Source organism: Helianthus annuus, chromosome 4 (assembly GCF_002127325.2).
Source record: "Helianthus annuus cultivar XRQ/B chromosome 4, HanXRQr2.0-SUNRISE, whole genome shotgun sequence".
Taxonomy (NCBI): domain Eukaryota; kingdom Viridiplantae; phylum Streptophyta; class Magnoliopsida; order Asterales; family Asteraceae; genus Helianthus; species Helianthus annuus.
Genome location: NC_035436.2, coordinates 92,207,581 through 92,227,435, shown reverse-complemented (window position 1 = coordinate 92,227,435; position 19,855 = coordinate 92,207,581). Strand labels below are relative to the sequence as shown.

The 19,855-nt window shown below is 42.5% G+C and overlaps 1 protein-coding gene across 1 annotated transcript; it reads left to right on the top strand.

Moving 5' to 3' along the window:
* The first annotated feature begins 18,258 nt into the window (after positions 1–18,258).
* LOC110906939 lies at positions 18,259–19,137 on the top strand. The gene has a single exon (XM_022151993.1). It carries the CDS (start codon positions 18,259–18,261, stop codon positions 19,135–19,137), a length of 879 nt encoding a protein of 292 aa, XP_022007685.1.
* Positions 19,138–19,855: the final 718 nt, after the last annotated feature.

The following is a 19,855-nucleotide window of genomic DNA, read 5'->3' as shown; positions in this document are numbered from 1 at the left end:
TAGTCAAATCACGGGTCCAGAGATCGTAGTGGACGCCACAGAAAAGATAGCACAGATACGACAACGCATGGCGGCAGCACGAGACCGTCAGAAAGCCTACGCGGACAAGCGTAGAAAGCCATTGGAATTTGAGGTCGGGGACCGGGTTTTATTGAAAGTTTCACCCTGGAAGGGTGTGGTTCGTTTTGGCAAACGGGGCAAACTAAATCCGCGGTACGTCGGACCATTCGAAATTATAGAAAAGATTGGCAAGGTAGCCTACAAGTTGAATTTACCAGCTGAACTCGGGGCAGTTCACAATGTTTTTCATGTTTCGAACCTAAAGAAGTGCCTATCAGATGAAAACCTCATCATTCTTTTTAAGGAACTCACTATCGACGAGCGGTTGCAGTTCGTCGAGGAACCAGTTGAAATCACGGACCGGGATGTGAAGGTCCTCAAACACAAGAGAATCCCTCTTGTTCGAGTTCGTTGGAACTCCAAACGTGGCCCAGAGTACACCTGGGAACGCGAAGACAGGATGACAGAAAAGTACCCCCAGTTATTCGAAACCAATGCTACCACTACTGAGGCTGAAGCTACTACTTCAGAATTTCGGGACGAAATTCCAGATCAACGGGGGGAGGATGTGACACCCCAGGAAAATCAGTGAGCAATACAGTTTACCTAGCTTCCTCAGTGAGTGCATACCAAATTTCGGGACGAAATTTCCAATTAGTTGGGGATAATGTGACAACTCGAACTTTAGACTTACTGTGATGTAACGTTACGTGCTTACGAGAACCGAATTATATGTTGGATTTAATGAATGCTGCATTATGTGTGTTTATATGTTATGTATGGCCCAAAACGCACAACACCCACTTGATTTCACAAACCCACTCGGTCCGCATGGTTGGACTCGAGACCTTGAGGTAGCCCATGTGGGGTTTCGGCCCACTTCCCTTCATACGTATACATACCCACCTATCATTAGGGTTTTAGTTTTTCACAAATCTTGCAATCAAGAACACACACACACACTCTCTTTCTCTCGACCGGAATCAAGGGCAGCCTCACCTTCACCACTTTCCTCTACTTGTAATCGGTTAGTATATTATCTATGATTCTGTGTTTTATATGCTTAGGTGATGCCATGATGAATCGGATTGCATGATTTAGTATTTGGTTGGTATGAGTTATTTGATTGTGTTCTTGTTAATCGGTTTCTGTGAATGGTGATCATGATTACATACGAAATAGGTTGCATGAGTGATTTGTTAATTGGTCCGAATTGATGTTTGTAACCGGCTGTGATGATTCTGTTTGCACATGTGAATTAGGGTGCACGCTAGGATGATGATACGATTAGGATTCGGTTTAGAGTTGGTTGATAATCCGATTATTGATTTGATGCGGTTATGAACATGCTAAATGGTGATGATTTGAAGACATTATGAGTATGATTGAATGTTGAATAATCATTGTTTGATCTGATTTCCGAAACTGCCTAAGTGTTAGCCTGAATCACGGGATGATTGTTACAGGAATTATGGAAACCAGTTACACACACACGACACACGGTTGCGACTCAGATTGCGAGTCGAAACCTCGTGGTCACGACTCGAAACCACAACAGCACAAGCCGAGACCATGGTTGCGAGTCCCCTTGCGACTCGTAACCGGACCATGATGAACCGAGACCAGCCATTGCGACTCGCAACCTACTGTTGCGACTCGTAATCTCCTGATATGACTCGTAATCCTCGGTTGCGACTCGAGATCGCCGGTTGCGACTCGAGACCACATTTACACGCACACTGTTTGGGCCTTCACAGTCACGGGCCAATGATTTGATTTGTGGACTGTTTGCTATTGGACTTTTACTATTACAGGCTCAACTGATTGGGCCGGACACTTGGCTATTTGTTTAACTGTTTGCTTTGGACTGCTATTGGAATACGTGTTCATTGCCATGATCAATACGTGTTAGTAACCTACGTGCTATATACGAACCTGACTTGTATAATAACCATGATAGGACGTGGTTGACCGTTTACTAGCTTAACTGTACTCTTTGTGTATTTGCCGAGCAAACCAAGGTGAGTTCACACAGCCAAGGCATGGGATTCCCGGGTTGGGAATTGGGTTGGATATGTTATTGTTAAAAGAGTTACTCGTACTTACGCATTCTCTAGACTATAGACCACCGTCCTCAGGTTAGTCAGGACACGTTACGTAAAGCCTACGTGACCCAGTACAAATGCCATATGTCTCCCGGGTCGGGAGGACACGTTACGTAAAGCCTACGTAACCCAATACCATCCGCTGGCTTCCAGGTCGGAAGGCCACGCTGCGTAAAGCCTACGTAGCCCCCACGCGTACCACTGTCCTCGGGGAAGGGCACGTCACGTAAAGCCTACGTGACCCTGTACGTATTCCTGTTCTCGGTAAAGAAGAACACATGGTCGGAAGTTAGTCCAGTAAGTACCGTTAATGAGAAGCCCTCATTAGCCAGGATAAACATGGGAAGCCCCCACCAGTATTATGAACACAAGTTTTGGGAAGCCCCCACCTTTAGTACACACTAGTATGGGAAGCCCCCACTAGTCATATTTATACACTATGCTATGAACTTACTTTCTGTGAACTCGCTCAACTAGTTTGTTGATTATTTGCTGCATGCCTTGCAGGACCTTAGGTACATAATGGAGCTTGCACAAGGAGGAGCAGGTCGTTGTGGGAATACGGATCATGAACTTATTCTGAACTTATAACTATTTTGAGATTATGTACTATGCTTCCGCTATTTAAACGATGTTTGGTTTTGGAACATCAATCATGTCATGATGTTTTACATTGGATACCTTTATTATTAAATGCTATGTTTGATATGATTGATGGCTTGATCCTGGTCAGTCACGCTCCCAAGCGGTGGTACTACGCGGGTGGATTTTGGGGGTGTGACAAAAACATCCTTTAAAACTTTGTTGTTGATGTTGATTCTGTGAAGATTGAGGCGGTCGTTGTTGTTCTTGAGTTACAGGACGTGAGTTTCGACAATCCTTAGCTTCATGACCAATCTTGAGACACCGCTGGCAACGACCCCTGTTGCACTGGCCACCGTGGTGTCTGTTACATTTGTTGCACCATGGGTGAATTCCTCGATATCTTTTCTGCCCATGACTACTAGAAAACTGTTGTCTGGGGCTCTGGTAGTCATCTATCTCTTGCTGCTGCGTTAGAGGCTGGACCAAAATTAATCCCGTGCTCAGGTTTTCATCCCACTTGCGTTTGTTATCTCTAGAAGCACATGCAGTATCAGTCTTAGCTCGTTTCGGTAGTTTGTTCTGTTCTACAGCCTGGTCTGTGAGACGATGAGCCAGTCGAGTGGCTTGCTGGATAGTGCCAAGGTTAGCTATGGTCATATGACTCTGAATTTCAGGCACCAGACCCTTGAGATACAGTTCGATGCGTTTGGTGGGAGGGTCTACCATAGTAGGACAAAGTGTGGCTAACTCGTTTGATCTCCTCGTATAAACTTCAATTTCAGACCCCACCATCTGTAGGTTGAGGAACTCTACCTCAAGTTTGTGGATGTCCTCTCGACTGCAAAACTCTTCCTTAATTAAGTCCTTGAACTCGTTCCAGGGGGTGGCATTCGCTGTGACAACTCGAATTTCCAAGATTCTATTTCGCATTTATTACACGTTCATGTATTGACTAGTCGTTTATTTGCACAATTGATTGTCATGGAATTATATATGTTTTGATTGTTTGATTGTGCATGGTTGTATGTGTTAATTGTGATAAACTTGTCAAATGTATAAACTTGGTGATGAAACTGTGAAATTGTTGTGTGATGGTGTACTTGTGTAAAATATAACAATAGAAGGTGTAAAGAGTCATTAGTGAAACATAAATAATACTTAATCCTAATTCTTTACCCTAATCATTCTCTAATCACTCACAAAGGATCAAAAACACGTACTTTCACCTCCTCTAATCCTCTCTACAACACCTTTTCATCATCCTTGGATTCACAAGCCTTTCGCATCAAGTGTGATTGCTAATCCAACTAGAATCGAATCAAGGTAATGGTTTAATCATCGTTTGATGTTAATTGTTGATTGATTGTTTGATCATTATCAATTCTTGATTCTTGTGTAATCTTTATAAACCCTAGTTCTTGTATGATATCTTGTGATTACTGAATGAATTCTAATTTATTGAGTGATGATGTTGATTTGTGCCATAATCGATTACTGATGATTAAGATGCATGATGTGTTAATACGGTTAATTGTTAACTTGATCATTACACTATGGAAAGGTAAGAAATTAGGGTTTGGTACGATGAACGTGACTGGGGATTTATGAAAACGTAACTGCTCAAATGATTTGTGCGACTAACTGTTGATTGTTTATGATTGCTCGCTTGTCTGAGGATGTTAGATCCGAGTTTTTGTGTGGTGTTATAGTCCGACCTTTAATAATTTAGAAGGTCCGAGTTTAATGAGGAGCATGGTCCGACTTTACAAGGACCCCAAAGGTCCGAACTTTGGACTCCAAAGCTCTTGTCCGACCTTGTAAACCACAAGGGGTCCGAGGTTCTTATGGGGGGGTGTTGTTTCCGAGTTTAACCCCCTCTATGTCCGAGTTTTACCTCCCCTCACCTAGTCCGACTTTGTGCAACCCCACACCTTTAATCCGAGTTTTACATGGAGCATAAGGGGTCCGAGTTTAGGCAGGGGAGCCTTGACACCCTTGTCCGACTTTGTAAAGCCACACTAAAGGTCCGAGTTTAACATGGCAGCCTTCACCCTTGTTGTTGATCCGAGTTTCTTGGCAAATCAACTTAGTCCGAGTTCTAGTCCCCACTTCTTGACCGAGTTTTAGTGAGGGAGCTAGTCCGAGGTTTGTGATGATGTGGTTGTCCGACATTTTGATGGAAGGTGAAAGATCCAAGCTTATTATGTAAAGGGGTAGGGTCCGAATATAATAAATTGTGATATCATGTGGATAGGTTATCGGCCAGTTAATATACAATAGCAACTAATCCACTTCATGCATGAACATGTGACAAGATTATAGTTTCAGTAAAACTCTATGGATAATAGTGTGTGTCATATAAATTGTCGGCTATTACTTGAATTAGACAAGTCTTTTATATTTTATTAACCTTGTTTGCATGAAGGTTCTGGTCAGCATTGATTAATTACATGTAGTTAGTGTGCATGTGGTCAGCATTGATTATTAGCCTTGTTTACATGTATTTTATTAGCCCAAGTATCAACTCTATTAATTTGTTAAGTCTGCTAGTCTGAAGGTACTGGTAACTACCAGCTATGTCTAGCCTGATAGCTCCTATATGAAATAAGAAGTTACATGAAATTGTTTCACGGGTTACATGAATATAAGATGCCAACTGATATGCACACTCTGTGTTATGCTGTGTTTTACTTGCATACGAATCATTGCGAATATGAACTGACTGTGAGTAAATGCATTACCCTAGGCATTTATTGATTGGTTGAATCGTTTCGAGCACATAGTTAAGCATACCGAGCAAACCAAGGTGAGTTCACACCCTTACTAAGGCATGGGATTCCCAAGGGCTTGGGAATGGGATTAAAGGAATGAGATTGACTAGAAACACTGTTACTAGACTACCATACCACTGTCCTCGGTTGTGCAGGACACATACTTATGCTATTCACTGTCCTCGGTTGTGCAGGACACATACTTACAATCTACGTAGACTTATACTTACTACTATCCTCGGTTGTGAAGGATACCTGTACTTATTACTATCCTCGGATGTGAAGGATACCTATACTTATTACTATCCTCGGATGTGAAGGATACCTATACTTATTACTATCCTCGGATGTGAAGGATACTTATACTTATTACTATCCTCGGATGTGAAGGATACTTATGCTTATCACTATCCTCGGTTGTGAAGGATACTTATGGTTACGAGTAGTCTAGTGGTTATGCAACATGGGAAGCCCCCACCAATAGAACGTACTAACGGCCCAGTAGAGCCACCGGTTACAACGAACTTACTATTACGCATTTACTTTCTGTGAACTCGCTCAACTAGTTGTTGATCCTCTGTTGCATGCCTTGCAGGTCGTTAGATATATGGAGCTTGCACATGGAGGAGCGGGTCGTTGTGGGCTTGGATCGTGATTATCTTATTAAACACTTATGACATTTCGTACTTAATTATGTTGGGTTTTGATTATACGCTTCCGCTAAACAATGATAACTTACTCATGTTTTGGAAACACCTTTCATATGGATTTGGTTTGGATTATATTGCAATTACTGTTACTTTATACAATGTTCTATATGATTGGTGGCTTGATCCTGGTCAGTCACGCTCCTAAGCGGTGATACTCCGCAGGTGGATTTTGGGGGTGTGACAGATTGGTATCAGAGCCATTGGTTATAGAGAACTTGGTTTTAATATGGGAAAACGTTTTATTAAAACCAGACTATAACCAGAACAGTGCTCTCAACGATCCACAACGACGCTACGCTCCACGTGCAAGACTCGACATACTAGGTAATAAGGTTTATATTTATTGCCTACATGCTAGAATCTGCATAGAACTTTGCTCGTAGTATGCTTACATTACTTTGCTCACTACTTGTTATTGCTTAAGAACACCTATGTGCTTACACTCTTCTGTCATCGCACTATTCGCGAACCTCTCTCACCTATGCTACCTTTGATGTGAAGATCAATGGCCGGACGTATTAACATGACTCAAGCCCAGCTAGAGGCTCTTATCCAAGCTCAAGTTGCTGCGGCACTTGCAGCAGCTCAAGCAGGTAGTATACCCTGCAGTATAGACACACACTAGGATCTTTAGATCCTACATTAACTCTCGTATTTAATTTTGTCCTATTCGTACACAATAGGTCAACACGCGCAGCAGCCTGTGTGCACTTTCAAGAACTTTATTGATTGTCGTCCTAGCACATTTAGCGGCACTGAAGGAGCGGTTGGACTCCTCCACTGGTTTGAAAAGCTCGAGTCTGTGTTCGAGATGCGTGAATGCCCTGAGGCACGCATGGTTAAGTTTGCCACTGGTACTTTGGAAGGGATCGCGTTAACTTGGTGGAACGCGCAAGTGCAGATCCTAGGGTTGGCAGCTGCTAACGCCACCCCTTGGAATGACTTCAAGGAACTGATTAAACGTGAGTACTGTACTCGGGAAGACATCCACAAGCTGGAGGATGAGTTTTATCATTTGAAGATGACTGGGTCAGAGATCGAGGCTTATACCAAGAGGTCGAACGAGTTGGCTGTGCTGTGTCCAACTATGGTGGACCCTCCATACAAGCGTATTGAGTTGTATCTCAAGGGTTTGGTGCCAGAAATCCAGAGCCACGTAACATCGGCTAACCTCGACAACATTCAGGCTATTCAGCGCCTCGCTCACCGCATCACGGATCAGGCAGTGGATCAGAACAGACTGCCAAAGCGTATCAGCGCTACTACTACCGCTACTGTTTCTACTACACTTGCTACTCCCAGTGAAAGCAAGAGAAAATGGGATGGGGATTCTAGCAAGGGATCAGCTACAGTGCAGTCACAAGCTCAGCAACGAAAGACAGACAGTTACCAGAGTCCCAGTCAGCACTCCTCAGGCAGCCACGGACAGGGGGGATATCGAGGAAACCTTCCGAAGTGTAACACCTGCAACAAACACCACAGTGGCCAGTGTAATAAGGGTCGCTGTCAAAGATGCCTCAAGATGGGTCATGAGGCCAAAGATTGTAGAAGCCCTCGACCTGCGAACCAGAATCAGTAGCAGCCCCAAGCACAGCAGAATCAGCAGCAGGGTAACAAGGGGTGTTTTCATTGTGGTGCAGAGGGTCACTTCAAAAGGCACTGCCCTCAGCTAGGGCAACGGGAACAACAACAACAACGGGGGAAACAACAACAATGGCAACGAAGCAAGAGGTCGAGTTTTCATGTTAGGACGAGGAGACGCAATGAACGATATTTGAACTTATAACTTATCTTGGGTTTTCATTATTATGTTTCCGCTACTCAAACAAAGTTTGGTTTGAACATCAATTGTATTGGGTTTTATGAATTATTTTAACTACTATACTTTGTGTTTGATATGATGGATGGTTTGATATTATTGAGCGCACCTGCCGTATTTATGGACCTTATGAACAGGGTGTGCAAACCCTATCTTGACAAGTTCGTCATTGTCTTCATCGATGGCATTCTGATCTACTCCAAGGGTCAGGAGGAGCACGAGCAGCACTTACGTCTTATCTTGGAACTTCTTCGAAAGGAGCAACTGTATGAAAAGCTTTCAAAATGTGACTTCTGGCTTCGTGAAGCCCACTTCTTAGGCCATGTGGTGAACAGGGATGGGATCCATGTCGATCCATCCAAGGTAGATTCGATCAGGAATTGGCCAGCACCGCGTACACCAACAGAAATACGCCAATTCTTGGGTTTGGCGGGATACTACAGGCGGTTTATCAAAGACTTCTCCAAGATCGCGCAGCCGCTTACTATGCTGACACAGAAAGGTGTCGTTTACAGATGGGGTAATACGCAGGAAACTGCTTTTCAGTACCTGAAGGATAGACTATGCAGCGCACCTATCCTCTCACTGCCCGAGGGCACGGATGACTTCGTGGTTTATTATGACGCATCGATACAGGGGCTTGGTTGTGTATTGATGCAGCGGGATAAAGTTATTGCCTACGCCTCTCGTCAACTCAAGGTTCATGAACGGAACTACACGACGCACGACTTAGAGCTGGGAGCTGTTGTTTTTGCGCTTAAGATATGGCGACACTACCTGTACGGTACCAAGTGCACAATTTACACCGATCACAGGAGTCTCGAGCATATCTTCAAGCAGAAGGAATTGAATATGCGTCAACGACGATGGGTCGAACTGCTTAATGATTATGAATGCGCTATCAAGTATCATCCAGGCAAGGCCAACGTTGTGGCCGACGCCCTTAGTCGGAAAGACACTTTACCTAAGCGCGTGCGAGCGCTACAGCTTACTATTCAGTCCAGTCTTCCTGCACAGATACGAGCTGCTCAGAAAGAAGCATTGAAACCCGAAAACGTCATGGCTGAAGCCTTACGCGGTTCAAGGCAACGAATGGAACAAAAGGAAGACGGCGCCTACTATGTAACGGGGCGTATTTGGGTCCCACTTTATGGCGGTTTACGAGAACTGGTGATGGATGAAGCTCATAAGTCTCGCTATTCGGTACATCCAGGTTCGGATAAGATGTACCACGACCTCAAAACAACATATTGGTGGCCTAGCATGAAGGCCCACATCGCTACTTACGTTGGCAAGTGCTTGACCTGTGCGAGAGTCAAGGTGGAATACCAGAAACCAGCGGGCCTACTTCAGCAACCCACGATACCGCAATGGAAATGGGAAGAAATTTCCATGGATTTCGTTACAGGCCTACCTAGATCTCAGCGTGGGAATGATACCATATGGGTGATCGTGGATCGACTCACCAAGTCTGCACACTTCCTGGCTATAAAGGAAACGGATAAGTTCTCCACTCTCGCAGACGTTTATCTTAAAGAAATTGTTTCGAGGCACGGGGTGCCCACCTCTATCATTTCGGATCGGGATGCACGATTCACGTCAGAGCTATGGCAAGCGATGCACAAAGCGTTTGGCTCTCGTTTAGACATGAGCACAGCGTATCACCCTCAGACGGATGGGCAGTCTGAGCGCACGATTCAAACTCTAGAAGACATGCTTCGAGCGTGTGTTATCGATTTCGGCAACGGCTGGGAAAAAAAACACCTCCCGTTAGTGGAGTTTTCATACAATAACAGTTACCACACCAGCATTCAAGCCGCTCCATTCGAGGCATTGTATGGACGTAAATGCCGGTCACCTCTCTGTTGGGCAGAGGTGGGGGATAGTCAGATTACGGGTCCAGAGATTGTAGTGGACGCCACAGAAAAGATTGCACAAATACGACAACGCATGGCAGCAGCACGCGACTGTCAGAAAGCTTACGCGGACAAGCGTAAGAGGCCATTGGAATTTCAGGTCGGGGACCGGGTTTTACTTAAAGTCTCACCCTGGAAGGGTGTGGTCCGTTTTAGTAAACGAGGCAAGCTCAATCCACGGTATGTTGGACCGTTCGAAATCACTGAAAGAATAGGCCCAGTAGCCTACAGACTGAACCTACCAGCTGAACTCGGTGCAGTTCACAATGTATTTCACGTGTCGAATCTGAAGAAGTGCCTGTCAGATGAGACCCTCATAGTTCCTTTTAAGGAACTCACTATCGACGAGCGGTTGCAGTTCGTCGAGGAGCCAGTTGAAATCACGGACCGGGATGTTAAGGTACTCAAACACAAGAGAATCCCTCTTGTTCGAGTTCGTTGGAACTCCCGACGTGGCCCAGAGTACATCTGGGAACGCGAAGACCAAATGAAAGAAAAGTACCCCCAGTTATTCGAAACCAATGCATCCACTACTGAGGTTGAAGCTACTACTACTGAATTTCGGGACGAAATTCCAAATCAACGGGGGGATGATGTGACACCCCAGGAAAAACCAGTGAACGATATAACTTACCTAGCTTCCTCAGTGAGTGCGTACCAAATTTCGGGACGAAATTTCTTTTAAGTTGGGGATAATGTGACAACTCGAATTTCCAAGATTCTATTTCGCATTTATTACACGTTGATATCTTTATTATCAATTCTTGATTCTTGTGTAATCTTTATAAACCCTAGTTCTTGTATGATATCTTGTGATTACTGAATGAATTCTAATTTATTGAGTGATGATGTTGATTTGTGCCATAATCGATTACTGATGATTAAGATGCATGATGTGTTAATACGGTTAATTGTTAACTTGATCATTACACTATGGAAAGGTAAGAAATTAGGGTTTGGTACGATGAACGTGACTGGGGATTTATGAAAACGTAACTGCTCAAATGATTTGTGCGACTAACTGTTGATTGTTTATGATTGCTCGCTTGTCTGAGGATGTTAGATCCGAGTTTTTGTGTGGTGTTATAGTCCGACCTTTAATAATTTAGAAGGTCCGAGTTTAATGAGGAGCATGGTCCGACTTTACAAGGACCCCAAAGGTCCGAACTTTGGACTCCAAAGCTCTTGTCCGACCTTGTAAACCACAAGGGGTCCGAGGTTCTTATGGGGGGGTGTTGTGTCCGAGTTTAACCCCCTCTATGTCCGAGTTTTACCTCCCCTCACCTAGTCCGACTTTGTGCAACCCCACACCTTTAATCCGAGTTTTACATGGAGCATAAGGGGTCCGAGTTTAGGCAGGGGAGCCTTGACACCCTTGTCCGACTTTGTAAAGCCACACTAAAGGTCCGAGTTTAACATGGCAGCCTTCACCCTTGTTGTTGATCCGAGTTTCTTGGCAAATCAACTTAGTCCGAGTTCTAGTCCCCACTTCTTGACCGAGTTTTAGTGAGGGAGCTAGTCCGAGGTTTGTGATGATGTGGTTGTCTGACATTTTGATGGAAGGTGAAAGATCCAAGCTTATTATGTAAAGGGGTAGGGTCCGAATATAATAAATTGTGATATCATGTGGATAGGTTATCGGCCAGTTAATATACAATAGCAACTAATCCACTTCATGCATGAACATGTTACAAGATTATAGTTTCAGTAAAACTCTATGGATAATAGTGTGTGTCATATAAATTGTCGGCTATTACTTGAATTAGACAAGTCTTTTATATTTTATTAACCTTGTTTGCATGAAGGTTCTGGTCAGCATTGATTAATTACATGTAGTTAGTGTGCATGTGGTCAGCATTGATTATTAGCCTTGTTTACATGTATTTTATTAGCCCAAGTATCAACTCTATTAATTTGTTAAGTCTGCTAGTCTGAAGGTACTGGTAACTACCAGCTATGTCTAGCCTGATAGCTCCTATATGAAATAAGAAGTTACATGAAATTGTTTCACGGGTTACATGAATATAAGATGCCAACTGATATGCACACTCTGTGTTATGCTGTGTTTTACTTGCATACGAATCATTGCGAATATGAACTGACTGTGAGTAAATGCATTACCCTAGGCATTTATTGATTGGTTGAATCGTTTCGAGCACATAGTTAAGCATACCGAGCAAACCAAGGTGAGTTCACACCCTTACTAAGGCATGGGATTCCCAAGGGCTTGGGAATGGGATTAAAGGAATGAGATTGACTAGAAACACTGTTACTAGACTACCATACCACTGTCCTCGGTTGTGCAGGACACATACTTATGCTATTCACTGTCCTCGGTTGTGCAGGACACATACTTACAATCTACGTAGACTTATACTTACTACTATCCTCGGTTGTGAAGGATACCTGTACTTATTACTATCCTCGGATGTGAAGGATACCTATACTTATTACTATCCTCGGATGTGAAGGATACCTATACTTATTACTATCCTCGGATGTGAAGGATACTTATACTTATTACTATCCTCGGATGTGAAGGATACTTATGCTTATCACTATCCTCGGTTGTGAAGGATACTTATGGTTACGAGTAGTCTAGTGGTTATGCAACATGGGAAGCCCCCACCAATAGAACGTACTAACGGCCCAGTAGAGCCACCGGTTACAACGAACTTACTATTACGCATTTACTTTCTGTGAACTCGCTCAACTAGTTGTTGATCCTCTGTTGCATGCCTTGCAGGTCGTTAGATATATGGAGCTTGCACATGGAGGAGCGGGTCGTTGTGGGCTTGGATCGTGATTATCTTATTAAACACTTATGACATTTCGTACTTAATTATGTTGGGTTTTGATTATACGCTTCCGCTAAACAATGATAACTTACTCATGTTTTGGAAACACCTTTCATATGGATTTGGTTTGGATTATATTGCAATTACTGTTACTTTATACAATGTTCTATATGATTGGTGGCTTGATCCTGGTCAGTCACGCTCCTAAGCGGTGATACTCCGCAGGTGGATTTTGGGGGTGTGACATTAGCAGCTGCCAGCCCTAACATCTGAACCTGTGCTTTCCACCAGGTTAATGCAGCACCTTCGAGTGTTCCAGTAGCAAACTTTACCCTACGTGACTCAGGGCAATCATGCACCTCGAAGTCAGTTTCGAGTCTCTCGAACCAATGGAGGAGGCCTTCAACCCCCTCAGTTCCACTGAAGGTACTAGGTTGGCAATCCTTGAGATTTTTGAAGGTGCAAGCAGGTGACTGAGCGTGTTGACCTCCTGCTTGTATGGCTGCCAGTGCCGCAGCAATTCGTTCATTAATGAGAGCCGTCAACTGGGCTTGTGTCATGTTGATATGTCCGGCCATGATCTTCATAGCAAATGTAACGTAAGTGAGAGAGGTTCGCGAATAGTGCGATGACAGAAGAGTGTAAGCACGTAGGTGTTCTCAAGCAATAACAAGTAGTGGGCAAAGTAATGTAAGCATACTACGAGCAAAGTTCTATGCAATTCTAGCAAGTAGGCAATAAACATAAACCTTATTACCTAGTATGTTGAGTCTTGCACGTGGAGCGAAGCGTCGTTGTGGATCGTTTGAGAGCACTGTTCTGGTTATAGTCTGGTTTTAATAAAAACGTTTTCCCATATCAAAACCAAGTTCTCTATAACCAATGGCTCTGATACCAATCTGTCACACCCCCAAAATCCCCGTGCGGAGTATCACCGCTTGGGAGCGTGACTGACCAGGATCAAGCCACCAATCATATAGAACAATATATATATAGTAAAAGTAATTGCCATTAAACCAAACCAAATCCATATGAAAGGTGATCCAAAATCATAAGTAAGTTATCATTGTTTAGCGGAAGCGTATAATCAAAACCCAACATAATTAAGTACGAAACGTCATAAGTGTTTAATAAGATAATCACGATCCAAGCCCACAACGACCAGCTCCTCCATGTGCAAGCTGCATGTACCTAACGACCTGCAAGGCATGTAACAGAGGATCAACAACTAGTTGAGCGAGTTCACAGAAAGTAAATGCGTAATAGTAAGTTCGTATGTAACAGGTGGCTCTACTAGGCCGTTAGTACGTTCTATTGGTGGGGGCTTCCCATGTTGTATAACCACTAGACTATTCGTAACCATAAGTATCCTTCACAACCGAGGATAGTAGTAAGTATAAATACACGTAGGTTTTACGTGAGTATCCTTCACAACCGAGGATAGTGATAAGTATAAGTCTACGTAGATTGTAAGTATGTGTCCTGCACAACCGAGGACAGTGAATAGCATAAGTATGTGTCCTGCATAACCGAGGACAGTAAGAAACATAAGTATGTGTCCTGCACAACCGAGGACAGTAAGAAGCATAATTATGTGTCCTGCACAACCGAGGACAGTAAGAAGCATATGCATATGTGGGCTTTACGCCTGTGTCCTGCACAACCGAGGACAGTAAGTAGTATAAGCATAAGTAGGTTTACGTATGTGTCCTGCACAACCGAGGACGCTGGTATGGTAGTCTAGTACTAGTGTCAGTACGAATCTATTCAACCTTATTCCTTCAATCCCATTCCCAAGCCCTTGGGAATCCCATGCCTTAGTAAGGGTGGGAACTCACCTTGGTTTGCTCGGTATGCTAGGTTATGCACTCACAAGTAATCAATCAAAGCCTAGAGTATGCACGTGTTCACAGTCAGTTCATGTTTGTATGGTTTCGCAAGCAAAGTTCATCACATAGCGTGTGTAACAGTTAACATCAGGCATTGCAACCAGTTAATCATCTTCATACATTTCATGCTTGATAGGAAGAACAGGCAGTTAACAGGATTCGCATAATAGAAATGTTATATGTCTAGCTGTGATAATCATCCTTGCAATCATAACGGAATTAACGTGTTTAACTGGATTACACTCTAGCATAGTTTACTAACTAAGAGAGTTAATAAGGCTAATGTTTAACCAATAATCAGATCATGCGTATAACAAACAATCGGGCTATTTCATTGTACCATCAAACATTCAGGCAAAGCTTCCTAGTTAACACTCAGACAATCACTATCCTTATGAAATTCGGATCACAACCATACACCAAAATCGTACCACCTTGCTTGAACCAGAAAGTCTATGCTACATATATAAAAGTCGGACAGGAGGGGGTAGCCCCCTCCTCAAACTCGGACCATCTTGAGCCCAAACAAAGTCGGACCCCCTTTCAAGTGTTTTAAAGATCGGACAAGGGATTTGGGGGGTTGAAACTCGGACCAAGGAGGGTGGGGGTCACAAGGTCGGACTTCATCACCAAGACAAAAAAGGTCGGACACTTGTTCACTAGGTTTCAAAACTCGGACAGTGTATAGGGGTTAAAACTCGGACTAAAGGGGCTAGGCCACAAAGTCGGACTACCTGTGATGTTAACAAAAACTCGGACCCCCCTATAATCATACATAAACGTCGGACCCTTGAGGTAAAGAACTCGGACCCCTTTGATTTGTTTAAGGGTCGGACAAAATGTCATGAGTGAAAACTCGGACCGAAATCCCTAATAAAGGTCGGACTTATATGCTTTCATTACAAAAACTCAGACAAACATTTAAACCAATCTTCGGACCTCAAATCATTCTAAAACTCAGACATCAACCATGCGTGAATTTCATGAGACATTGCACAGAATCAATAGGATCAAATCAGTTACGTTTCTTGTTTTCATACGAATAGAAACCCTAATTATATATTTTCTCAATGCAGAATCAACACAACAATCATTATTTCTTCATATCATGCATCAATATCATCAAGAAATCGATTATACGAATAGTCCATCATCATAATCACAATAATCATAATCAAATTAAAGCACAGAACCATCAAATCAAAGCTAGGGTTTGCAAGCATTCTAGAGATCAAGAATTTATACAATCAACAATCAATAGACAATAATCATTTACCTTGTGTTGATTCTAGAGAAATGTGGAAATCGAAAGTGATGAATGTCTTGTGCCAATGATGGTGGTGATGATGATTGCTAGGGGATTAGAGGATTGCAAGTACGTGTTTTGTTTTGTGTGCAAATGATTAGTGAATAAGGGATTAGGGTTAACAATGATTAGAGTTTCACTAATTGCTCTATGCATCCCTAAGTATCATATTTTACACATGTACACCATCTCATAACAATTTCATAGTTTCACCACCAAGTTTACATATTTGACAAGTTTATCACAATTAACACATAACCATGCACAATCACACAATACACATCATTGTATTAAAACGTTACAGTTCCATAGCCAATTATTTGTGCAATCAATCACTAAATAATGCAAGAACGTGCAATAAATGCGAAATAGAAATCTTGAAAATTCGAGTTGTCACACAATTTGCATCAGAATGTGATTAATTTGCGGAAGCAGTTAGATGATTGCCAGTTTGGCATGGATGGGGACCCTCTAAATGGAGAACTAATTAGTCAACATGGCTGATTACTCCAGCAATATAAATATGCGGTGCGAGATGAAGGATTGTTTTTGAAACAAAAATCCAAGGTTGATTGGCTTGAGGTTGGGGATTCGAATTCTAGATATTTTCATAATGTTGTTAAAACAAAGAATCATCGAAGCCGAATTTTTTCTATTCGAGACGGGAATGGCACGTTGCATGAGGGGGGATCGGTTTCGCAGGTCATGGTTGACCATTACACTAATTTCTTTGGCACTGTGGGTAATATTTCTTTGCATCCGACTCGTGATTTATTTCGGAATGTATTATCTTCTGATAAAGCTAGTAGTATGGTGCGTGTGGTGACGGAGGAAGAAATAAAGCAAGCTATGTTCTCAATTGCTGGTAACAAAGCGCCTGGCCCTGCCGGATATACTTCAGTTTTCTTTAAGAAAACCTGGGATATTACTGGCAAGGATGTTTGTATGGAGGTGAAAGATTTTTTCTCTAATGGCAAACTTCTGAGGGAGTTAAATCATACCATTATTTCGCTGATCCCAAAGGTGAGCACTCCTGCTTTGATTTCGGACTATAGACCTATTTCATGTTGTAATACATTGTATAAATGTATTAGTAAAATAGTCACGAATCGGATTAAAGAGGGTTTGGCAGACATTGTGAGCATTAACCAATCGGCATTTGTACCAGGGAGAAGGATTTTGATAATATCCTCCTAACCCATGAATTAATGCATAATTATCATAGAAATCATGGGCCACCGAGGTGTGCGTTTAAGGTGGATATTCAGAAGGCTTATGATACGGTAGATTGGAATTTCTTAAAGCAGATTCTTATGGGGTTTGGCTTTCATTCGAAGATGGTTAGTTGGATTATGGTGTGTGTCTCGACTACCTCGTTCTCGGTGGGATTAAATGGAAACCTATATGGATATTTTAAAGGAAGAAGGGGGTTGCGGCAAGGTGACCCGATATCTCCGTACCTTTTTACGTTGGTTATGGAGGTTCTAACCTTAATATTGCAAAAACAAGTTAACTTGTCTTTGGAGTTCAGATTTCATAATAAATGTGAGAAGCAAAGGATTATAAATTTGTGTTTTGCTGATGATCTTTTTATGTTTGCGAGAGGGGATAAGAACTCGGCTAAGGTCATTATGGATTCTTTAAATCTTTTCAAGAGCATGTCGGGGTTGGTTCCAAGCATGACTAAAAGCACCGTTTACTTTGCAAATGTATCGAATAGTGTGAAGGTCCTCATCCGAAGCTTCATGCCTTTTGAGGAGGGTACCCTGCCAGTTCGATATATAGGGGTTCCGCTAATTACAACAAGACTCGTTTACGGAGATTGCAAGCGGATTGTTGAGAATATGGAGGCAAAAATAACAGATTGGAAAGTGAAGATTTGTCCTTTGCAGGGCGGCTCCAGCTAATCCGGTCAGTTTTATCATCTATGCATGTTTATTGGGCTTTGGTGTTTATCTTACCATAGCGTGTTATTATGGAGTTAGAGGAAAAGATGAGACGTTTTCTATGGGCTCAAGGCAATAGTATTAAAGGAAAAGCTAAAGTTAAGTGGAGTAACTTGTGTTTTCCGGAACAGGAAGGAGGTTTGGGCATTCGTAGGGTTTTGGATATGAATAATGCTCTCATGGTCTCGCATATATGGAGTATCCTAACATGTAGAGAATCCTTGTAGGTTAAATGGATTCATTTGTGCCATTTACGTGATAGGAGCTTCTGGGATGTTCCGGTCAGAAATAATATCGCATGGAGCTGGAGGAAAATGTTGCAACTTCGCCCAATTATTCGAAAACTTATATGGATGGAAATTGGTGATGGTCATAAAACTTTTGCATGGTTTGATATCTGGGATGATGCCTGTCCGTTGAGTTCTTTTCTGACCCCTAGGATGATAGCTAATACTGGGTTTGGTATGCAAACTAAGGTTGCTGAGTTGTGGGAATTTGGAGGATGGAGGTGGCCGAATGCTTGGGTTCAGCGATTTCCAGGCTTACAAAACACGAGGGCCATTAACTTGAATCCTAATGTGCAGGATAGGGTTGTGTGGAGGTCTAGTTTGGGTTCAATTGTAGACTATGGGACTTCGATGGTATGGGAGGAGATTCAGATTAGTCAGAGTGTGGTTCCTTGGGCTAATATTGTGTGGTTTTCTCAAGCTATTCCTCGGCATTCATTTGTCTTGTGGCTGCTTATAAAAAAGAAATTAAAGACACAGGATGTTATGAGGAAATGGTGTTCTTCGGGGAATATGAATTTTAATCTTATGTGCTGTTCCTTGTGTACGTCTGGGCCAGATTCTCATGAGCATCTTTTCTTTGAGTGTTCATATGCTTGTTGCATATGGCATGGTGTGCGAGACCTAGTGGATATGGGAACTATTGACTCAACTTGGGACGCGATATATAATCACTTACTTCAACATGCGGATTCGAAGAAGGTTATTCATATTGTTGGACGTCTAGTGGTTGGTGCGGCGGTCTATTTTGTATGGCAAGAGCGAAATCAACGGTTGTTCTCTAGTAAGAAGAGGAGTGAGAGCCAGCTAGTAGAGGTGATTCTAAACACTGTCCGGATGAAGCTACACTCCATGAAGTTCAAGAGATCAGTTCAAGCGATGAGAGTGTTACATTTATGGAGCTTACCTCGTGGGCTGTTGATAGATGATGATGACTGCGGCTAAGGGTTTCTTAGTCGTGTTGTTTGGCATAGTTTAGTCCTGTGTGACTGGTTTTATTTGTTTTGCTTTGTTTCTTGTTGAACTCAAATGTGGCATGTCATATTTGAGAACTGGGGGTTCATGTAAGGCCCTCACTTGTTTTTTTGTGGTTGTGTGAAATAAAATCTTAACCGGGGTAACCCTTTACCCAAAAAAAAAAAAAGAACAATCAAAGCCTCATATTCTGCTTCATTATTAGTGGCAGGAAATTCACATCTAATAGCCTGAGGTACTATGTCCCCCTTGTGGCGATTTTAGTAGTATACCCAATCCTACTCCTCTAACATTAGATGCACCATCAGTATATAATGTCCAAGATTTTAAGGTTTCTCCTAGTTGTTGTACTTCTAGGTCCACTTCATTTTGAATATCACTACTGAAATCAACCACAAAGTCAGCTAAAGCCTGAGATTTTGTGGCATTTCTAGGTTCGTACACTAGATCATAGGCACTTAACTTTACTGACCATTTAGCCATTCTACCTGACATCTTAGGTTTCCTAAGCACATTCTTAACAGGATAATTGGTTTTAACATGAATCCCATGTGTCTCAAAGTAAAGTCTAAACTTTGTTGATGCCATAACTAGAGCCAATATCAATTTTTCTTTTGGGTAAAGGGTTACCCCGGTGATTCTATTAAAACAATCCCAAATAAGTACAAGTAGTGAGGATGAGTTCCAC

Excerpts from the sequence above, each read along its gene's own strand:
- LOC110906939 (XM_022151993.1), top strand. The coding sequence starts at position 18,259 with ATGGAAATTGGTGATGGTCATAAAACTTTTGCATGGTTTGATATCTGG.